Genomic DNA, 18,891 nt, shown 5'->3' with positions numbered 1-18,891 from the left:
TTGCAGCTAAAAGCAGAAGTTTGGGCAGGCCTGGGCAAATTACATACTTTGCTGACTTTGGAATTTTAAGTTTAATTAAATTAAGTTTAATTTGAAGTTTAACACAGCTCCACTAAAAATGAGCCTTTCTTCAACTTGTTACTTTTTATTTACACAAGATTTAAAAATAGAAAAAAATGAAAACAGTAATTATGGCATGATGGTAAATGTTCAAGATTAAAGGTGCTATGCAGATAAAGTTTGATTTAATGTGACAATACAGTCCTATTTTATTACTTGATCACAAAAGGAGTCCTGTGTATAAACTATTCATCAATGAGTTGATATTGTGCTTATATGGTTCAAAGCCCTGATTTATTGGGGCCAAAATTGGAGCCATGTATTACTGAGGAATACTGTACATAACTGCGTTGGGAAGAGGAAGAGATGGAGTCTGTACATCTGTAGCTATCAGGTAATAAGGCAGTCACATAATAAGACAAATATTTATAATAGAATCATATCTTAATACTCACAGAATCAGTGGTGAAATATGCAATAACAGCATGAACTCAACATTTGCATAATGTGAATTTCAGGAAATAAACAGACTTTAGACTGATCGTATCTCTATTCCTTTTTTCTTAACCCATAAAGAAGGCAGTATGTATGATCTCTGTTGTGTCACATCTTCTTTGTTTTCCTCTGAATACTTGTAGTGTGTTGTCATTCTTCCTTATCTGATAAAATCCATGGAGCGTTTCAGTAACAGAGTCACCTCCAGTTCCTCTCTCTCACTGAAGAACTGAGCCTTGCCCTCCTGGCTGTGGATGGGGTGTGGGAGATGGAGACCCAGTTTGCTGGAGAGAGGAGATAAGACAGGTTAGAGAGATGGAGGGAGCACAAGGGAGAGAGCGTGTCTGCAGTATCTAGAGAGGGGGAAGATGTTAAGAGCCGTGCGACACAGCAATCAAAGCTCAGATCGTGATGCGAACCTCTGATTAAAAGGACGCGTCTGGAAAATGGGAGCTTTTGGTGTGAACTGCCGCTGCTCTGTCTTGAGGGGATTAAAAATTAAAGAGAACATTTTCAAAGCATCTCTTACTATTTCGGCGTCCGTAGATCAAGGAACTTCTCTTTCACATCCAGGACCACATCTGTTGCTTTAGTGTCTGGAAGTTTGATTTTCACCTTAGAGTAGGAAAAAGTCAGCATCTTTAATATTTTACACTGTGTACATTTTATGTTGAGAGAATATGACATTTCCACTGGTATTATGCTATCCAAACAATAGATCCTGACCCTGTAAGATTATTCAAAGTATCTGACTTTCTAAACGTTTACTCTCTCAGTTGTGCTGCTTAAGTTGGATTTGTGTCCCTTAACATTTTTATACTGTTAACAAATATTGTCAGAACATGTATTAGCCATAGTTGAGGCTCAGAGGCTCTAACTCGAATCCTGACCATATTTGAAATAATATTATCATTCCTGGTCACATCTTTGTTCATTTTGTAGCATGCAAAAACCCTAAGGAGGACATTTGGTTAAAGTACCAGCATGGCTTCACAGCACATGGAGGACGGGTCCTTCCCGCTCAAGCCCAAGAACAGATCCTCTGTGCCCACGCTCTGCTTCAGAATTATTTCATACCTGAACACCAAACACACAATCAGTATAATATCTATCTCATAAAGTCATGTCACATTAGACAGAGGCAGAAGGGAACAACAAAAAACAGGAACAAGCAGGGATAGGAGGGTGTCAACTGAGGTCAGTGGACTGTGGAAAATGTTAGTTGTAATAAATACTTTCTATAGATAGTCTCTCCCCTTCCTTTGTACTACTATAATTATTTAATAGCACAATAGTAATAATGGCAAGTATTTATATTAAATATACTCAAAAAGTGAGGATGAGGACTTTTCTGGCCTCAGTAGAAGGTGCAATCCCAATAAGACAACAGATGAAAAAAGTACTGAGGTGGACACAATCTTACTTCCCATTGTCTGATCTCTTTATACATTAGTAAACCCCTCAGTGTGTGTGTTTCTTTGCACACTTGTTTCTGTAGTCTTACTCAGGCTGTGGCCGCGGGTCTGTCAGATCGTCATACTGGGAGCCTTCAGCCACCTCTTCCTCACTCCAGATATCTTTGCTGTTCTTCTTCACATAGGCAGTTGACACTAAATAAACACAAGCACACACACACACACATTCACATTCAGTTTGTACATTACCTCTGTGTTACTGTAATGATTTATTTGTTAGTGATTTTTCAGGAGTTATCTGCCAAGAAATACAAAGCATTACCTTCTTTATCTTTTTTACGAGCGGGACCAATGTGTCCAGGACCCAGACGTGCACAGGCCGTCACATTCTGTTGAGATTAACTGATGTTATTGTACACTAAAAGTGAGAGTGTTTAGGTCTCAACTCAAATACACAATAGTGGCATCCAGTCATTCAGCTTGCAGTCTGTCTTCTTCTTGACATGTGTACATAATAAATCTTAATATGTCCAGTGTTTTACTTTACTTGTACTTGAATATTTAAATGTTATGTTACTTTTTGCTTCTATTCCACTTGAGATTCCTTCACCACAGAGTGTACCATATCTTACTTTGCTGTCCTCCTCCTCCTCATCATCATCCTGCTGAGTTGACAACAAGGCGGACAGAGCCTGTAGGTTCTGAACGGATGATACTCCAAGACACTCCATTCAGAAAAACACAAATTCACGCTGTTATCCCAGAAAAAATACAACTACTACCTCGAAACCGCAAAAGTTAATAATGTAAATGTAGCTACTGCTAATTGAACGTTTGGACCGTTGCTGTTGACGCTTCCCGTTTCCCTGGAGACGACCAGGCTGCCATGGGAACCAGTGATGTCACAGGCGAAACACAATACGGGAAAACCTAAAAAAAAAAAAAAGAAAATTTCTGAAAAGAAAAAGGAAATTATCCAAAGTATTATCGCTAAATGTGCTTATAAAAAAGGGAAAGCGCTCATTATTTCTTTCAACTGATTAGTTTTATACTTCCCTTTTTTGTAATATGTATTAAATAACCGTAATATCCTATTAATTCATTTGTTTTATAGTTAATAAAGTCCGTTATGAACAACACTTGTCCAATACAGATGCAAATTGGTTTATTATAGCGCTTTCAAGCAGGATAAAAACGTATGTCAAAAGTCAACTGAAGGGCGGCGTGATTATCGCTTCGAGTAGCGAGTATGTCTCTCCTCGGACACCGTAGTGAATGCATGGCCCGCGGAGATCATGTTGAAGGTGACAGGTAGTGCAATGCCGGTGGCTTTGAGTCTGCTGCCGATCACCGTCTCTGCTGCTGCCGGTGACGGAGAAAAGGAGGCGACCACCGCGTTAAACCGGGACGAGCTGTCTCTGTACACCGCTCCTCAGCAGAAGTCTCGGTATGTGGAGCCCGAAGCGGGTCAGCTGGAGCAGAGTGTCGCCACCCTCAGGAAGCTGGTGGAGCCATACACGACTTGGTGCCAGAGCACTTACAACCAAGTAAAACCCAAAGTTAAAAGTGTCATCCAGTGCGGGACTGACACCTACGCCTACTTGAAGAACCCGCCGAAGGACTTCTACCCCCGGGCAGGAGTCATCGGCTTCACCGGTGTCCTTGGACTCTATCTTGCTCGAGGCTCCAGGATTAAGAAACTCATCTACCCGGCAGGCCTCATGACCGTGAGCGCCTCCCTCTACTACCCTGAGCAGGCTGCCGCCATCGCAAAGTCAACCGGGGACTCGGTGTACGACTGCGCCGTGCAGAGCTACGCTGCCGTGGAGAAGATGCTGAAACCCCAAAGCAAAACCGAAAAGGGCTCCGACTCAGAAACTAAACCCTGACGACCCCAGCGTGACTCTGCAACAACTCAGCAATACGAGATCATACAGCAGCTTTTTCTAACGTGCTACTTTAGAGCGGCTCTAATCTGTGTGACTTCCTCATGCCCACTTTTTGCACTAAGCTTCACATGTATCTCAGGCCGGGCATGGCCTGTCACAGGGGGTTTGCAACTTGAATGACTTACTTCTGCTTCTGATCTGAATGTATATTTATGTAGAGAATAAAAATCTCCTTGTCTTACACTAAAATCTGAAGCCATTTTTTTATAGACTGTCGGCAGTGTACTGTCTCGAACAGAAATCATATCACATAAATTAAGATGAATATAAATCAACTGGGTCTGAGACAATTCTTTAACTAATTTATAAAATAAATGTAATCAGCAACTATCAGCTTTTCCTTACTTTACATTATATTAAACTGAATACCTTTTTTATGGACACACTTTTTAGTCAGTTTTTAAGAGACAAAATAATTAATTGATTAGTAGAGAAAACTATTGGCTAACTGAACAACAATGGAAATAATCATCAGTTGCAGCCCTAAAAAAATTAACATTTTAATACATTTTTTTTGTCAACTATCACAAAGGCAGCGCCGCAGGGAGTTAACAGTGGTAAATGTGAGCTGTCTTAAGTGTGGCTCTGGAACATTAATTCAAAAAGCCAGATTACATTAGCATTATAACCCTTACTGTAATGTTCATTAGCAGTTTGAGGGGAAACCATAACTGTGTTATTTGTAATTACAATACTACCAAGGCAAGGACAACGCCTGGAGCCAGAGGGGAATGAACTCTGTATGACTGTTTAACATCTTTATTCATCTCAGCCAAAAAAAAAAAAAAAAGTGTACAAAAATTAAATATGAATCACTTTAAAGAAATCCCCTCAGAGCAGCACCAGCTTCTCATTTAGAGCAATCTGTGCTTGGGTCAGGTTAGACAGGTAGGTCACCATCAACAGGTCCTGAAACAAAAAGACAATTTGTTATTACAGTCTTAAACAGTATTACAACAGTATTACAAGGGAATAAAAGTCAAAGATAGCATGGTCAGTAACTACAGACGTAACAGCTGCTCCTATGTTTCTAATATAAGTGCTGGGTAAAGAAGTATGAGGAAAGAGCCAGGAGAGCACTAACAGTACACAAAGACTAATTCAATACTTCCTATAATTAATGGGAGTGTGTCAATGTGCTAAGAACGAGCCTAAGTGCAGCAAGCAAATAAAGAATGGGAGGTTGAAGGAGTTGCACTAAATCTAATCAGGAAAAACAACCACCCACAGCAGTAGTGGTTTTCTAGCTGATGAAAAGAACTTACATTGATGTTGGAATTGAGCATGTTCTCGAAGTCCTCGGCTGAGATGGTGGGCACCTTGTTGACCAGGTCCATCAGGAAGCGGCCAACGCTGTTATCTGCTGTCACCTTGCCAGACTGAGACAGATCGAACAGCGTTATAGCTTCTATCAGCATTAAATTTAAGTGCTTCACAGATGATCTCCACAGAGACGACTGATTAGTAAAACATCAAATAGCAGGAACACGACCAGGACAACAAAGAGCAATGTTTTATTATTCAGTATATAAGGGGGCTCTTTGCCTGGTCCTTCATAGACTTTCACCCTTCTGATTTGAATCACACCATCACTACAACAGCTTTAATGCTCACCAGCACGTCCTCAATGTATGCAAGCACGGTGGTTAGCATGTCCTGTATCCTGGCTGCAGATCCAGCCACCTGGGACAGATCAGAGGTCAGCCCCTTGGTGCGACTGGGAGTTACACGTGTCCTCTGGAGAAGGTCCACTGCAACACAGAGACAGACTGTTAGACTGCAGCGTTACTGAGCATTAGAAATAACTTTCATTTCTCCTGACATGCACGCTAAAAATTTCTGTTATGATTCTGTGATTGAAAATTTTTTCCACATGACAAATTGGATAAGACACAATTTCAAGATCAAACATATTTAGTCAGGAAGCACTTGTTTTCAAACAGTGACTCTCATTTATTCTTCGTGTTCTTACCGCCTATCCTCTCAGTGTCATAGTAGACATACTTGACAGTCAGTGGGGTGAACATCACACCAACTGTCTTTCCTGGCACACCCATCTGTGCACTGTGTGGGAGAAATACACAAACACGTTCAAAACACACACACTCTCAGTGTGTAGTTGATCACATAAACAAAACAGTCACCGACAGGAGGATCAGCCAACCTGACGTAAGCGCGGATGTTCATCTTGCCACTCTGCAGTGCTGTGTCCGCGGTCAGGTGAATGGGGTTGGAGGCCTCACGGCTGTAGTACTCATGAATGAGCACTGAGTGTTCTGTGATGTCAAAGCCTGTGGCATACCTGTGAGGAAAGACAGCACTGTGTGAGAAAAGGTGGTTTCTTTTCTCCATTTCATCTTTGAAATTTCGAGCCTGATCTACTGACGCACCAGCCGATGATGACCTCAGTGGGTGACACCCTCTTGTGGAGCTCGTACATGTTCTTGGCGAACTCCATGTCCACAGCCACCTGTTGTCAAAGAGTATAAATTTTACACATGGCCACCTCTTTTACAGAATTCAATATGAGGGACTTCAGATGCCGGACACCACCAGAAAGGCCTGTAATTGGTCCCAAATTCATTCTGCAGCATGACAACAACACCAGCCATACAGCCAGAGTCATAAATAACCACCCTCAGCAACAAGGAGTCCTGCAACAGATGGCCTGAACCCCACAGAGCCCTGATCTAAACATCATGGAGTCAGTCTGAGATAACATGAGACTGCATTACAAAAGACAAAAGCAGTTGAGACAACATAAACCCACAGATGAACTAGAGCATGTTCTCAAAGATGCTTGGAACAAGCTACCTGCCAAGTACCTGAAAAAATGTGAGCAAGTGTGACTTAAGAGACGTGGCGCTGTGTAAAGGTAAATGGTGGTTACACCAAAAATGTATGTGAGCATTTCCCACTTACAGGTAAAGGTGCATAAAAGCTATAAATGGGTTTATTTTCAAGAGAATGTTCACTTTAATTTAGTGTCTACAAGCTTTGCACAGAACTGTATTTCCCTTCTGTGGGGCAAGCACCTCCATTACCAACAAAATATCAACACACAGTATCTACTGTACAAACCTGACAATCATGGGTATTCGGTTTTAGAAAAGAGTACAAGTTAATAGTTCAATAAACGTGCATTTAATTTCTTACTTATATCCACACAGTGTTTGAAAATGATGTGACTTGGCTGCTGAAGCACTGGAACTGATTTCCACTGGAGGTGTCCACAAGAACAACACAATAGGTTAACATCATACTGTGAATAAATACGTTTCACAGCTCACCTCATCTTCTGACTCATTGTGGGGGACAGAGAAGCAGTTGGTCACCTCAATAGAGTGCTTGTCAATTGTACCTGAGAGGGACAAATGTTACAAGTGAGCGTTATTATTATTTAGCCGCCTTCACATTGTTAGCTACCTAGCTAACCAATACACTAACATCATGACGAATCATCTATACTGGCTAACAACAACGCTAACATGCTGCACGTCTTAGCAGTATAAAAACATCAGAAGAGAATAAATAAAATGTCTAGCTTGATTTAGAAATGTGTGGCTTTCGTCTACGTGGTCATTTGAACGGACATCCAGCTGTTAGTAGTGATGCTGCTAGCTGTTTGCCTGGCTAACAGCAGCTAACGCTGGAGCCAGCATGCGTTAGCAGGCAGGCTAAAATTAGCTAGCTAACCATCACCTGTCCTAACCGAAGGCGATCCATCCAACGGAGGACAAATATGTCAAGTTTCTGCTTACCCAACAGGGTCCCGATCACACGACTCGCTCCCTCATTTCTTCGTTCGTAAGAGTCGCAGATAGAGGCGAGAACGACGGGGTGAATTTTCACCACTGGCCCGAACACCGACATCTTGGAAAAGGAGGACTGAGCACCGGCTCCGGTTACCACGTATACTACCTCCTAGAGGCCGGAGGGCGAACAGCGGTTATTAAATATGTTGAATATAAGTTTAATTAAATCACCGATATCACTGATCATACAATGTGACTGTATCTGAGATCATCAGAAATTGTTTTTAATCAGTGGAGAGTGGCTCTAAAAATCATGTTCATCATCAAAAGAGCCAGCTATAATTTCCTTATCGGAGAATCCAAAAACATGATGATTTGCGCTAAAAGAAAACCACAACCTACATTTAAAACCCCTAAATGCGCCTCAGTATAGTGCCAGTCATTTTGAGAAAACATTAAGACCTTGAATTGAAGTTATTACTTTGTAATTGCACTATAAAAGGCCTTTACATTTCCTCATCTCTGGACTGTGTGCAGATGCTGAGGGTCTGGGAGCCAGCGGCGGAGAGGAGGGAGAGGACCGTCCCTTCTGCTCAGGAAATGAGGGGAGTCTGAGGCAGGCACGGTTGATAGGGGCTGGGCTGATGACAGCATCCTCCGCCGCTCAGTGGCTCCACACCTGACCGACTCCATCAGATGCACAGATGATGGAGCTCTCCGCGCTGCCGGGTTATCCTGTTGCCACCATTTCGCACGTCCACTGGCCGACACATGTTCTACAAACGCCGTAATCTTTTTTTTATTATTATTATTTTATTTTTTAGGTGAATTGTTTTTGCCGGGGTCTTTATTTTATACGCGTGATTATTCAGTGGATGGCGTGTTCGCTTTTTATTTATTGTGAATGCTGAGTGATCGGATCGAGGTGGTCTTTGTTTTTCCTTGAAAAGCGAACAGGAGTGGACAGATGCTGCGTCGCTGGTAAACACCAGAAATGAGTGTCATCGAGTCAAGGTTGCCAATCCCGGTTCGTTCTTGGACCAGATTTTCGTTTTTCTCCTGATAAAACATCTGTCCAATCCATCTCTAACACATCTACAAGTTGCTACACTGAGCAGGTAAGATTTTAATCGCTCCTCGCTGCCTCACATTAATCCACAATCTTAGCCTTCTGGTTACTGTAGCCTATTGGCTGGCTAACAGACTCCCTTTAATAGAGGCTATTTCTGATCCATCCATCAGGCGTAGTGCGTCACACTGATTGTCAGCATCAGTCTCCTCTTGCGTCCATCCGCCAATTGTCCAAATGGACGCACATCATCCAAGGCTACAGAGGACTAGGACTCCATTTTACTGTGTTAATGATTCAGAGACACACCATGTCTCATTGTCCACATACATATTTAACTCTCAGAGTTATGTAGGTTTTATGTAAGAAAGCCCAGCAGGCCTGTGGTATAAACACACTACATTTAACAGTAATGCTGTCGAGCACTTACACAACACACACACACACACAGACACACACCTGCATGGACCACACACACCTACCCCAAGGCGTTATATGAAACATTTAAAACAGCAAAGGTGGCTCTAATGTGTATATGCCACACTGTGCTCCAGGATTAGTTTTTCTTTCAAAGATATAACACATATTTAGTCTCCCTAACTCTAACACTTGCTATGCAAGATCAACCTCAAAACTGTGGTCTCCTTCTTCATGTTCTTTTCTTTTAAAAGGGGTGAAATGATGAAACAGGCAAAGACAGGAAGTCAAATCTGCACGGCAAGCAACCTGTAGGCTTTGTTAATGTAGAAAACATGGCTTAAGAGAAATGAAAGGGATGAAGGAGCTGAGAAGCTCCTGAACCAGGTCCTGTTTCTTTTAAAAAAATCATTTGTCAGTGAATTACTGCGACGGCAAAGCAGCTAATCAATTGCATGATTACATTTGATCATTGTGTTCCTCTCCTCTATTCTAGGCTTCAGTCAAGCAAACAAATGATCCAATCAATAGCCACTGGACAGAGTCTGCCATAGGGAGGATATCAATAACACGCTAATACACTTCACACACACACACACACACACACGGGCCATGGCGTTGGAGAACTCGGTCTTCCCCTCCCGCCCAGACTCCCTCTCGCTCCCCGTGGAGGAGAAGGGGGAAGGGGAAGAAGTGGAGGTGGCCACCGAGGTCACCGCCTCCACTGGAGTCTTCAACCTGTCAGAGGAGCTGGGCCACGTCGTCACCACAGAGACGGCGCCGTCCCCTCCGACCTCGGCCAAGGTCAGCAGGTCGTTCCAGGCCAAGCTGGCCGAGCGGGAGGCCAAAGCCAATCAGACCCGGAAAAAGACCCAGGGGACGGAGAAGGAGAGGGGACGATTCGGGTGGGGTGAGTGTGACTTCCTGTCCTGGATGGCCCTCCATTTCAGGGCTAAGACAGTGAACCTATTTAATGGTAGAATAATTGTCTGTAAAATCTTATGGCTGCTCTCTAGTCACTCAATTCAAGTCTGCACAAGTCTGAGTGAAGGTTGCAAGAACATCATTATTGGTATTTATTTAACTCCTCTAGAGATTGAGAGCTATTGACGGACTCTGGAGTCTGGATCAACCTTTTCTCGCCACTCCACACACACGTACTGTATATCAACTAAACCTGTGCGCCTCTCTCTCCTCCCCATCTTGCTTGCAATAGTTTTGAATCTCTTCTCATTTGGACCATGCTGCAGTGCTTCACCCCTCAGCGATTTCGACAGTCTTGCTCATCCTTTTTCATTAGGCCTCTCCAGTATCTCTGCTCTTTGTTTGCTCCAGTCTCTCTCCTCTTTGCTGTAACATCTCAACCTAAAAACACTGGTAATTAAAGAACTAGTAATGTAAGATTTCTGTGACCCCTTTGGTTGTTTGGATGTCTGTTGTTTGTGTGTGTGTATCACAAACATGTCATTTTTTACAATTCAGCCACAGTGGCAGACATCACGTTTTGGAGTCACAGTGTCAGAGAGCAGTAAAACAACACGGACTTTGATTATGGAGATCATACAGTGAGAAATTTATCATAGAAAAGTCAGAAAGACTGACAATTTGGACTTAACTATTCCTTTATATATTTATTTAGACACACACTGTTGTTGTTGTTGTTGTTGTTGTTGTCAGTGTAAGTGACAAAACACAAGAGTAGTTTAGTATTTTGCCTGTATCATAATCTCAGTTCTGGCTGGGTACACCCACAGTAAAAAGACTCTACAGAGAAAGAAAAGCCTCATCAACTGCCTTCGGGGTTATATAGTAACTAAAGTCCAATGTTGAAGCTTTTCTTTTCTAGTCCTGTCGTACTTCATCTGCTCTCTTCTCCTCACCTGTCTGTTTCCATTTCTGTTATCCCTTCTTCACCAGCCCAACTTTCCTTTGAGCCTCGCTGCATCTCTCTTCCTAGTTCTGTCCCCTGGCACCTTCCTATGTTTATCCTCCAATCTCTCTGTGTGCCTTCATTCAACCTGCATCCTGTGACTGCAGTCAGAGTTGTAGCTTCAAAGAGCGAAACTTTTTAGAAATTTAGAAAGGCAGCCTCGTATGTTTTTGAAGTTTTCTAAGGTGTTTTGAAAGGGTTCCTTAAACCTGAGGGTTATGAAACTGAGAAACCGCTGAAGATTCGTCTTCAACCTTGTTTCAAGTACAGAAGAGTACCAAGACTCATGTTGCAGGTGTTTTCCACAAGAGCAAGATCAGTTCAGAAAGTTTTCAGCCTTATGTGTTTTATGTATTTCTAACTCGGGTGTTTGTTGCTTCTCCTCTGTTTCACATGGTGGCCCGTCACCCCGTCTTTTCCCCAGCCCGGACTCGGCGTAAGAGGCAGCGCTATGTGGAGAAAAACGGTCGATGCAACGTGCAGCACGGTAACATGCGGGAGACTTACCGCTACCTGACCGACATCTTCACCACGCTGGTGGACCTCAACTGGCGCTGCTCGCTCTTCGTCTTCGTCATGGCGTATGCTGTCACATGGCTCTTCTTCGGGGCCATCTGGTACCTCATAGCCTACTGCAGGTAAGATTCATGTGCAAAGGAGAAAAGTACTTTTATTTGCATCATATTTCTCAAAATGTCAAACTCCTCTTTTAATGAAATTACCACAAGACAATGCTACTTTATTTAACAGCTCAGAGATGGAAGATGATGCTACAAGCTGTGAGACATTTCTGCAACGGGGGCTAAAAAAGCCCCATTTTCCAGCCAAAAAAGCAGATGACAAAGCAGTATTAATATTACAGTGTATTTTATCATGATGTGTTAGCTCCTCGCTAGATGTGTCTGCTGGATCCCCACTCTAATTAGCTAACGTATTCGTCTCATAAAATCATGACCTTTTTATATCAATTACAGGCCACCCTAAGCGGTGCCAGAGAGCTGTCGCTGTTGCTGCAATTCCTTGGTCACCAACACAGGTCAATAAAAGGCATAGATTATAAAAAATACTTAACACCACTTTCATTAATTAGCAGTCCCTCTCTGGCTGAAGCTGTGTTAATCAGGGACATTAGCCAGTGTAGTAGGAAGGAGGTGCTGCAGACTCTTACAGGACTGAGGAACCTGCAGTTACAGTGCAGATACTGTATGTGATGATATATGATGGAAAAGTAGGTTTTTGCTGCATCGAGAAAAAGTGACAGTTTGAATGTTAGGTTAATCCTTGTGGTTAAATATGATGAATGGCTCTACTTCTTATTCATTATAAGAATTAGCTGAAAGGAGACTGTAAATATCAGGGGAGATGAGTTGTCTCATCATACATACTGTATATTTTCACACCTCCATTCTAAAAATATAAATCTTCTCGCTCTCTATTTTTCCCTCTTGACACTCACTCTGTCACCCTCCCTCCTTCCCTTTCTCTCACATTCTCCTCCTTTTTCTTCCCAAGGGGTGATCTGGACCATCTGGAGGATGAGACGTGGACGCCGTGCGTCAACAACGTCAACGGCTTCATCTCGGCCTTCCTCTTCTCCATCGAGACAGAGACCACCATTGGCTACGGCCACCGCGTCATCACTGACCAGTGTCCGGTGGGCACCATGCTGCTGCTGCTGCAGGCCATACTGGGGTCAATGGTCAATGCCTTCATGGTGAGTGAAATCACTGCTGGTCAGTAATAGTCAAAATGACAGTTAAGATGATTTTTTAGATACAGTATTGTATCTAATGTTACTGAAGATTATTATGGTTTATTGTGAAAATTAAATACGCTAGTTCCCTTCCTGCATCTTACGCAGTGTTTTGTTTTTAAGACTACAAAACTTGACCTAAAACTTTAATTAATTCAACTCACAGAGAAACTCTGCATCTAAAAAAAACCTAAGCTAAAATTGTAGGATATAATAATGTGTGATAATTTGTGCAGAATTAGTTCCACATTTAACTAATTTAGAAATATTAGCATAGCCTGTTATAATGATGAAATATCAGTTAAAATAATGGTGAAGTCTGTAGTCAAAGTAATTTCTTGCATACAAGAATCTTAATATTAGTAATATAAAACCTGTCTTTGCCAAACTGACATGAATGATCGTAAACCTACTGTGGCACACCAGGAGGTCAGATTAAGGTTAAATAAAAAACATACAAAACTGGCTTTCAAGATTCTCTGTCAAATGTTGAAAACTTAGGCAAACCCCACCTCTCTGAGAGGTGCCTAAATAAGTTAAAATGCATTAAAAAAAAAATCATGTAAATACTGTTTGATTCTGAGTCTGTCTAATTAGGAGGCCTCCCATCAGTTCAGCTGAATCAAATCAAAAAATGAATGTTTTTCTTGAGCCCAGAGAGAGGAATGAACGCAAAAATACTACGCAGGTGAAATGACACTAATTCAGTGCAGATGGTATTCTTCCTGAAAACGAATATTTACTTTGAAAGTGCTGATGGAGCTGGATTTTTCGCAGCAAGTAAGCACTCTTTTGATGAGGATGAATCCACACATTGATGTCCAGGCAGAATCATGTTTATGCATGTTTGTGAGCTGGAAACATGCCATATTAGCAACTGATGGAAATGTGGGCTGTTACTATGCATATTAAAAATGATTGAGTCTGAGGTTAATTCAAGTGTCACTACTGTTTAAAACACTGAGAACAGGAAATAGCATGTTCTGTTAAAAAAAAACCCCAAAACAAACAAGCTTGGTACATGCTGTACAGTCTACATCAGGACTAGCTGGCTGTTTAGCTGACAGGTCAATTATAAATGCTGAATAACAAGAGACGTCATTCATTTTCCAGTTAGTGTAACTCACTGTTTCACCCCGTCATCTCCCTCCCGCCCAGGTCGGCTGTATGTTTGTGAAGATCTCACAGCCCAACAAACGAGCCGAGACGCTGGTGTTCTCCAAACACGCCGTCATCTCTCTGAGGGACGACAAGCTCTGCCTGATGTTCAGAGTTGGCGACCTGCGCAGCTCCCACATCGTAGGGGCCAACATGAGGGCCAAGCTCATCAAGTCCAAACAGACTCAGGAAGGTGAGACCGGAACACACAGTGATGATGGTGACTGTTGTTGCAGTCTGTCTAAAAGCATTTTGATAAAGAAAACCTCTCATCTATCACCTCCTATTATACTGTCTCCTTCAGGTGAGTTCATCCCTCTGGACCAGACGGACATCAGCGTGGGCTTCGAGACGGGCGACGATCGCCTCTTCCTCGTCTCGCCGCTGGTGATCTCCCATGAGATTGATGCGCATTCACCCTTCTGGGACATGTCCCAGGCCCAGCTGGAGAAGGAGGACTTTGAGATTGTGGTCATCCTAGAGGGAATGGTTGAAGCCACCGGTGAGACATAATTATAAAGTCATGAGAACACAAACATCCAAATCATTCTGTCCTTGGTAAATCATTGTCCTAGAGCTCCATGCTAACACCTGACTAGTATGATTCAGAAAGTGAGATTAAGAAGATGTTTTAGATTTGCTTAAGGTGAAGGGTAACTAATCTTATTAATGCTGGTAGTTTTGTGCACAAGACAGATAAAGTAATCATAAAATGCAACATAAAAGTGACTGAGCAGGAATACATTTCCATGTTTGCATATGAAATGAAAATGTGGGCGATGGGAAAACCATGAGCTGCTAAAAAGCACTGTGCAGTGAATGAATACATGGTTACTCACTGGAAATAGTGACAAAAATAAATGTAGCTATACTGAGCTGATTCAGATTACATTTTAAAATGTATGAAGGCACAGGCTTGAGGGTTTTATATGATTGAGTTTTCTGTACTTAAAATCATCACAAATAATAGAAAGATAACAGCTAACACATTGTATTGTTTGGAAAATAATACCTTGCAATTTAATTTGACTGTAAAGTTCCAATGGCCTCTATATTGTAAATGCATGTTTGGCTGCAACATCTAGAAATGAGCATTAGGAAATTAATCTTGCAGATGCATATAACTATCTGATATTACAGTAATACGATCACTGTTTTTCAGAAAGCATACCCTTTAAAACTGGCCATTAGAAAATGAAATTCCCCTTCCAGGATGTCGGAGTTTAGAGCTGCAGTGTTTTTGTTTGAGAGCTCATCATCTCTTCTCCGTCCCTCATTGTACTTTAGAGCCTTATGATGTTGTGATAATGGGGGAAATACACATATTTACTGTATTTAGAGATGTAAGTGAATGTGTTATAGTGAGGAACAAGTCCGGGGAGTGATCTCTGAGGATATGTGGATGTTTTACTGTCATCACTTCATCATTGACTAAAGTAGCAGTCTTTAAAATCTTTGTCTTGGGAGAAAAGTAAAAAGTGTTGCATCACGGGGCCTTGGCAGGCAGAGAGAGCATCCACAGCTGTATCCACATCAGCCAATATGTGTCATCTGCCCTTGAGCAGTGTGTTGTGTTATAATTGCTCATAACTGTGGCTATGTGGCTTTGGTTTCAAACAGATTTCAGTTTTCATTGAACCTCAAAACACCACCTAGTCTTACCAAATTGATCAAACCTTTAGGAAGTCTGGATTTAGTGGGAATATCATTCACACCAGATGGGAAACACACAATCTCTGCTCAGAGATCCCCTCAGAGATGACATATTTAGAAGCAGAGTTTAACACCTATGTTATATTCATGGTCGTATTTCATGTTGTTGGCTGAACTGACTTGTAAAAACTACAAAATCCAAACAGCTCTAAACAGACTCTGGTAGGGACGAGTAGCCAGGTAGCTGTACTCTGTAAGGATTTGGGCAGGCTGTGTTTATCTCCTTTACTTTATCCCCTTCTCTTATTGCCTTATGTCAAATTCATTCTGAGAGGATAATATACTCAACTGTTCCTCACTGTTTGGCAAGAATTCAGTGTATCAGAGCTATTCATGATGCGTCTCCACGAGGTAAAGGTGGCCTCTCTGCCTACTCCAAATATTGATTCCCTTAGTCAGAGTGCTGTGGAGAGTTACAAAGAAATAGCTGACAGTCATAACTCTGCTGCAGAGAATATTCATAAAAAGACAGCTTGCCAATTAAATTGTTTGTGACTAAATGGGTAAATGAATTATGTTTGCGTCAGAGTTTTAGGTGTGGCGCTTTGACTTTCTCTTTAGTTTTTTGTCACAGCTAAGCCCAGACAATCCTAGTTATTTCCTCTTGTAAACACACCAAGGGGCTGAATAAATGTTTGTCAGACATAATGTGTATTATGAGTTTATGTACTCATCGTTTTGCTTGTGTGTGTGTGTGTGTGCAGGGATGACATGCCAGGCGAGGAGCTCCTATCTAGCGGAGGAGGTGTTGTGGGGTCACAGGTTCAGCCCGATGATGTCTCTGGCAGAGGGTTTCTTTGACGTTGACTACGGAGCCTTTCATCACACATTTGAGGTAACGTCTCTCGAAAGCTGGTGTGAAAAAACACCACTGAATGCTAATTATTGGTAGTAAAAATGTGTCAAAAATCATCAACAAAAGCACAAATGTCAGATTTTGGCCTCAGTCCCTCAGTATCAAAGACCTTGTTAAACAAAAGAGGCCAACACACTAGTTCCTCCACTAACACCAGACAACCGGACTCCAACTACAAGAGTTTGAGAGAGAAAAACTGGAACAACTCTTGCTTTGTTATCCCTATTCCTGTCTCCACCTACATGTGTAACCAGCAGCTGAATTCTCACATTCTCTTGGGGTTGCTGAAAGGCATGCTGGGAAATGTAGGAACTCTGACGAAAGTATTTATATCATGTTTATTTTTACAGGGACACATACTGTACACAGCATGGACCAGTGCAACATACCAAAGCTTTTAGAGCCTCAGCTAGCTTGCAATCCCCATCCCCGGATGAGTCTTTATACACATGCTCACAACTCAACTGGAAAACAAGAACAAAACAAAACAGAGCGCAAAATATAATACAGTAAAAACATATGTCGTGAGATGTCTCATCCTCTTGAAAACTGTTTCACCTGTTGTTAGAAATGATCCCATTTGTGTTCCATTTTGACTTATATATGTGAGAGACAAAATGGTACCTTATAATTTCCCATAGATGCACTCAGAGTTGCAGAAATAAATGAGAATGTAATAGATGGAAGGAAGATGGGTTCACTGACAAAGTAAATTGAATGAACGTCAACCAGTCCAATAACCAAAGTGGTGGATTGACCGACCAGTGGACATCTCTCAGTGGTAATGCTTATATCTTCATCAAGTAGACGTCTAAATATGGTTTAGTGATATTGCCAGCTCTCGTGTTTTCCCTCCTCTAAGGTGGACACGCCCTCCTGCTCAGCCCGAGAGCTCTCATTGGCTGCAGCCAGACTCGATGCTCACCTCTACTGGTCCATCTCCAGCAGGCTGGATGAGGAGCCCACCCTGGCCAACCAGGCGGCCAAGCAGCCGGACAGCAGCTCGGCCAACAGCAAAGGAGGGGAGCCGACGTTCATTGTCGGGGAGATGACCGACATTCAGGAGCAATCAGGACTGGGCGAGTTGAACGGGAGCGTTGCCACCGACCAGTCCGAATCAGAGGCCTAGAACAGAGAATGTTTACAAAGACCTTCAGTATATCACCACCACACCACAGTTAGTGTTTGCAGATATTTTCTTTCAAGGTAAAATGAGTAGTTCCATTAGGCTCAGTTCTACAGTATATGCCATATCTTGTTACCATATGAAGGAGTTTATTTCTTGATACTTTTGTCTTTTATTTCTATGTTGATCTTTGTTACAAGTGTACTGTATGTGTGCTATCTCTTTTCAATCTGTTGTGTTAGCTCCAATCACCCTTGCCTATATCTACATTTAAATGACAATACTATGCTTCAGGTGGGGTCAACAATAGTATATCCTGTGGACCAAGGTGGTTTAATGTGCAGAGTTAAATGTATGGTTTGTTCACATTTAAAATAGGTACAGTGCATAGACGCTTTATTTTCACCTGCGCATGAATATCACTAGATGATATTGAGGTGTAGAATGAAATTGTAGAAACCTCAAGTTTGTTTAGATTCAAAGATTGTTCTAAGATTTATTGTGCATCTGTCAGATGTTAACAGGGTGGGAAAGAAACACCAGCCCAAATGTGTCTACTCTGCTAGAATCTTAATTTAACTACAAACCATCTTTTGGTGCTAGAAAAATGTCCAAAAAACCTATTTGGCTGACAAAATAGAGACAGTGGCCGGTGAATTGTGGCCTGAGGACAACAAAGCTGGTTTCCTGCCCTGAATACAAACAATTTCTTATCATCAGGAAGCACAGAGTATTCCGTTTGTCAATAACACTAATATAGATTTGCTGACATTCCTAACTGCACTCAACACGTTATGGCCAATAGGGTATCTATCTAAAACCTTTAATGTAGAGACAGGTTATCACTTGAGTGTGTCTGTGGCTTCGTTTCACGTAAGATGTGTGTAGCACAGGGATTATCTATCTTTTGTCCCCAGCCAAGTAGAAATTAAAAGCACAACAGTGTGTCCTGCTCAGTTCAGCCCAAACTCCTGCTTCTGCTGCTGTGTATATATATGTGGCCATTTTTACTTGATGTTTTTAATATTTAATATAACACATCAATTAGAGTTAATAAACTACAGTATATTACAGAGCAACTGTCTTCCATTGTGTGGTGTTCGGAGGATAAATTACATGCATACTACATGACATATTATATATGTTCAGTAAGAATATCAAACTAGGTTTAAGAATAGGCTTAACTCTTAATGTA

General features: G+C 41.9%; 4 protein-coding genes and 1 long non-coding RNA gene across 7 annotated transcripts in view; 2 read left to right on the top strand and 3 right to left on the bottom strand.

Moving 5' to 3' along the window:
* Window positions 1-239: 239 nt before the first annotated feature.
* dnaaf6 (dynein axonemal assembly factor 6) lies at window positions 240-2,890 on the bottom strand. The gene is made up of 6 exons (XM_018678186.2): window positions 2,603-2,890; window positions 2,293-2,359; window positions 2,060-2,165; window positions 1,536-1,632; window positions 1,085-1,170; window positions 240-839 (listed from the first exon to the last, which is right to left on the bottom strand). The coding sequence occupies exons 1-6, from the start codon at window positions 2,699-2,701 to the stop codon at window positions 716-718; spliced, it is 579 nt and encodes a 192-aa protein (XP_018533702.1). The 5' UTR covers window positions 2,702-2,890; the 3' UTR covers window positions 240-715.
* Window positions 2,891-3,118: 228 nt separating this feature from the next.
* On the top strand, window positions 3,119-4,108 carry LOC108884335 (MICOS complex subunit MIC26). The gene has a single exon (XM_018678185.2). The coding sequence runs from the start codon at window positions 3,266-3,268 to the stop codon at window positions 3,857-3,859; it is 594 nt and encodes a 197-aa protein (XP_018533701.1). The 5' UTR covers window positions 3,119-3,265; the 3' UTR covers window positions 3,860-4,108.
* Window positions 4,109-4,406: 298 nt separating this feature from the next.
* Window positions 4,407-7,844, bottom strand: eif3f (eukaryotic translation initiation factor 3, subunit F). The gene is made up of 8 exons (XM_018678183.2): window positions 7,681-7,844; window positions 7,210-7,280; window positions 6,310-6,389; window positions 6,084-6,221; window positions 5,892-5,983; window positions 5,534-5,670; window positions 5,185-5,298; window positions 4,407-4,828 (listed from the first exon to the last, which is right to left on the bottom strand). The coding sequence occupies exons 1-8, from the start codon at window positions 7,790-7,792 to the stop codon at window positions 4,751-4,753; spliced, it is 822 nt and encodes a 273-aa protein (XP_018533699.1). The 5' UTR covers window positions 7,793-7,844; the 3' UTR covers window positions 4,407-4,750.
* Window positions 7,845-7,922: 78 nt separating this feature from the next.
* kcnj9 (potassium inwardly rectifying channel subfamily J member 9) lies at window positions 7,923-18,769 on the top strand. The gene is made up of 8 exons (XM_018678177.2): window positions 7,923-8,792; window positions 9,657-10,070; window positions 11,515-11,728; window positions 12,603-12,804; window positions 14,002-14,194; window positions 14,306-14,503; window positions 16,419-16,549; window positions 17,433-18,769. Exons 2-8 carry the CDS (start codon window positions 9,773-9,775, stop codon window positions 17,697-17,699), a joined length of 1,503 nt encoding a protein of 500 aa, XP_018533693.1. The 5' UTR covers window positions 7,923-8,792; window positions 9,657-9,772; the 3' UTR covers window positions 17,700-18,769.
* Window positions 14,340-18,891, bottom strand: part of LOC108884337 (uncharacterized) — a 29,149-nt gene continuing 24,597 nt past the window's right edge. For 2 of the 3 annotated variants that reach the window (XR_007812960.1, XR_001961031.2), the window contains exons 4-5: window positions 17,496-17,695; window positions 14,340-14,478 (exon numbers count right to left, since the gene is read on the bottom strand). This is a non-coding gene — a long non-coding RNA (uncharacterized LOC108884337). Of the gene's footprint in view, window positions 14,479-16,428; window positions 16,567-17,495; window positions 17,696-18,891 lie in introns of those variants that run through there. The other variant, XR_007812959.1, reaches the window with a different exon arrangement.

Source organism: Lates calcarifer, linkage group LG4 (assembly GCF_001640805.2).
Source record: "Lates calcarifer isolate ASB-BC8 linkage group LG4, TLL_Latcal_v3, whole genome shotgun sequence".
Classification (NCBI taxonomy): Eukaryota; Metazoa; Chordata; class Actinopteri; family Centropomidae; genus Lates; species Lates calcarifer.
This window is presented reverse-complemented; position numbering and strand designations above follow the sequence as displayed.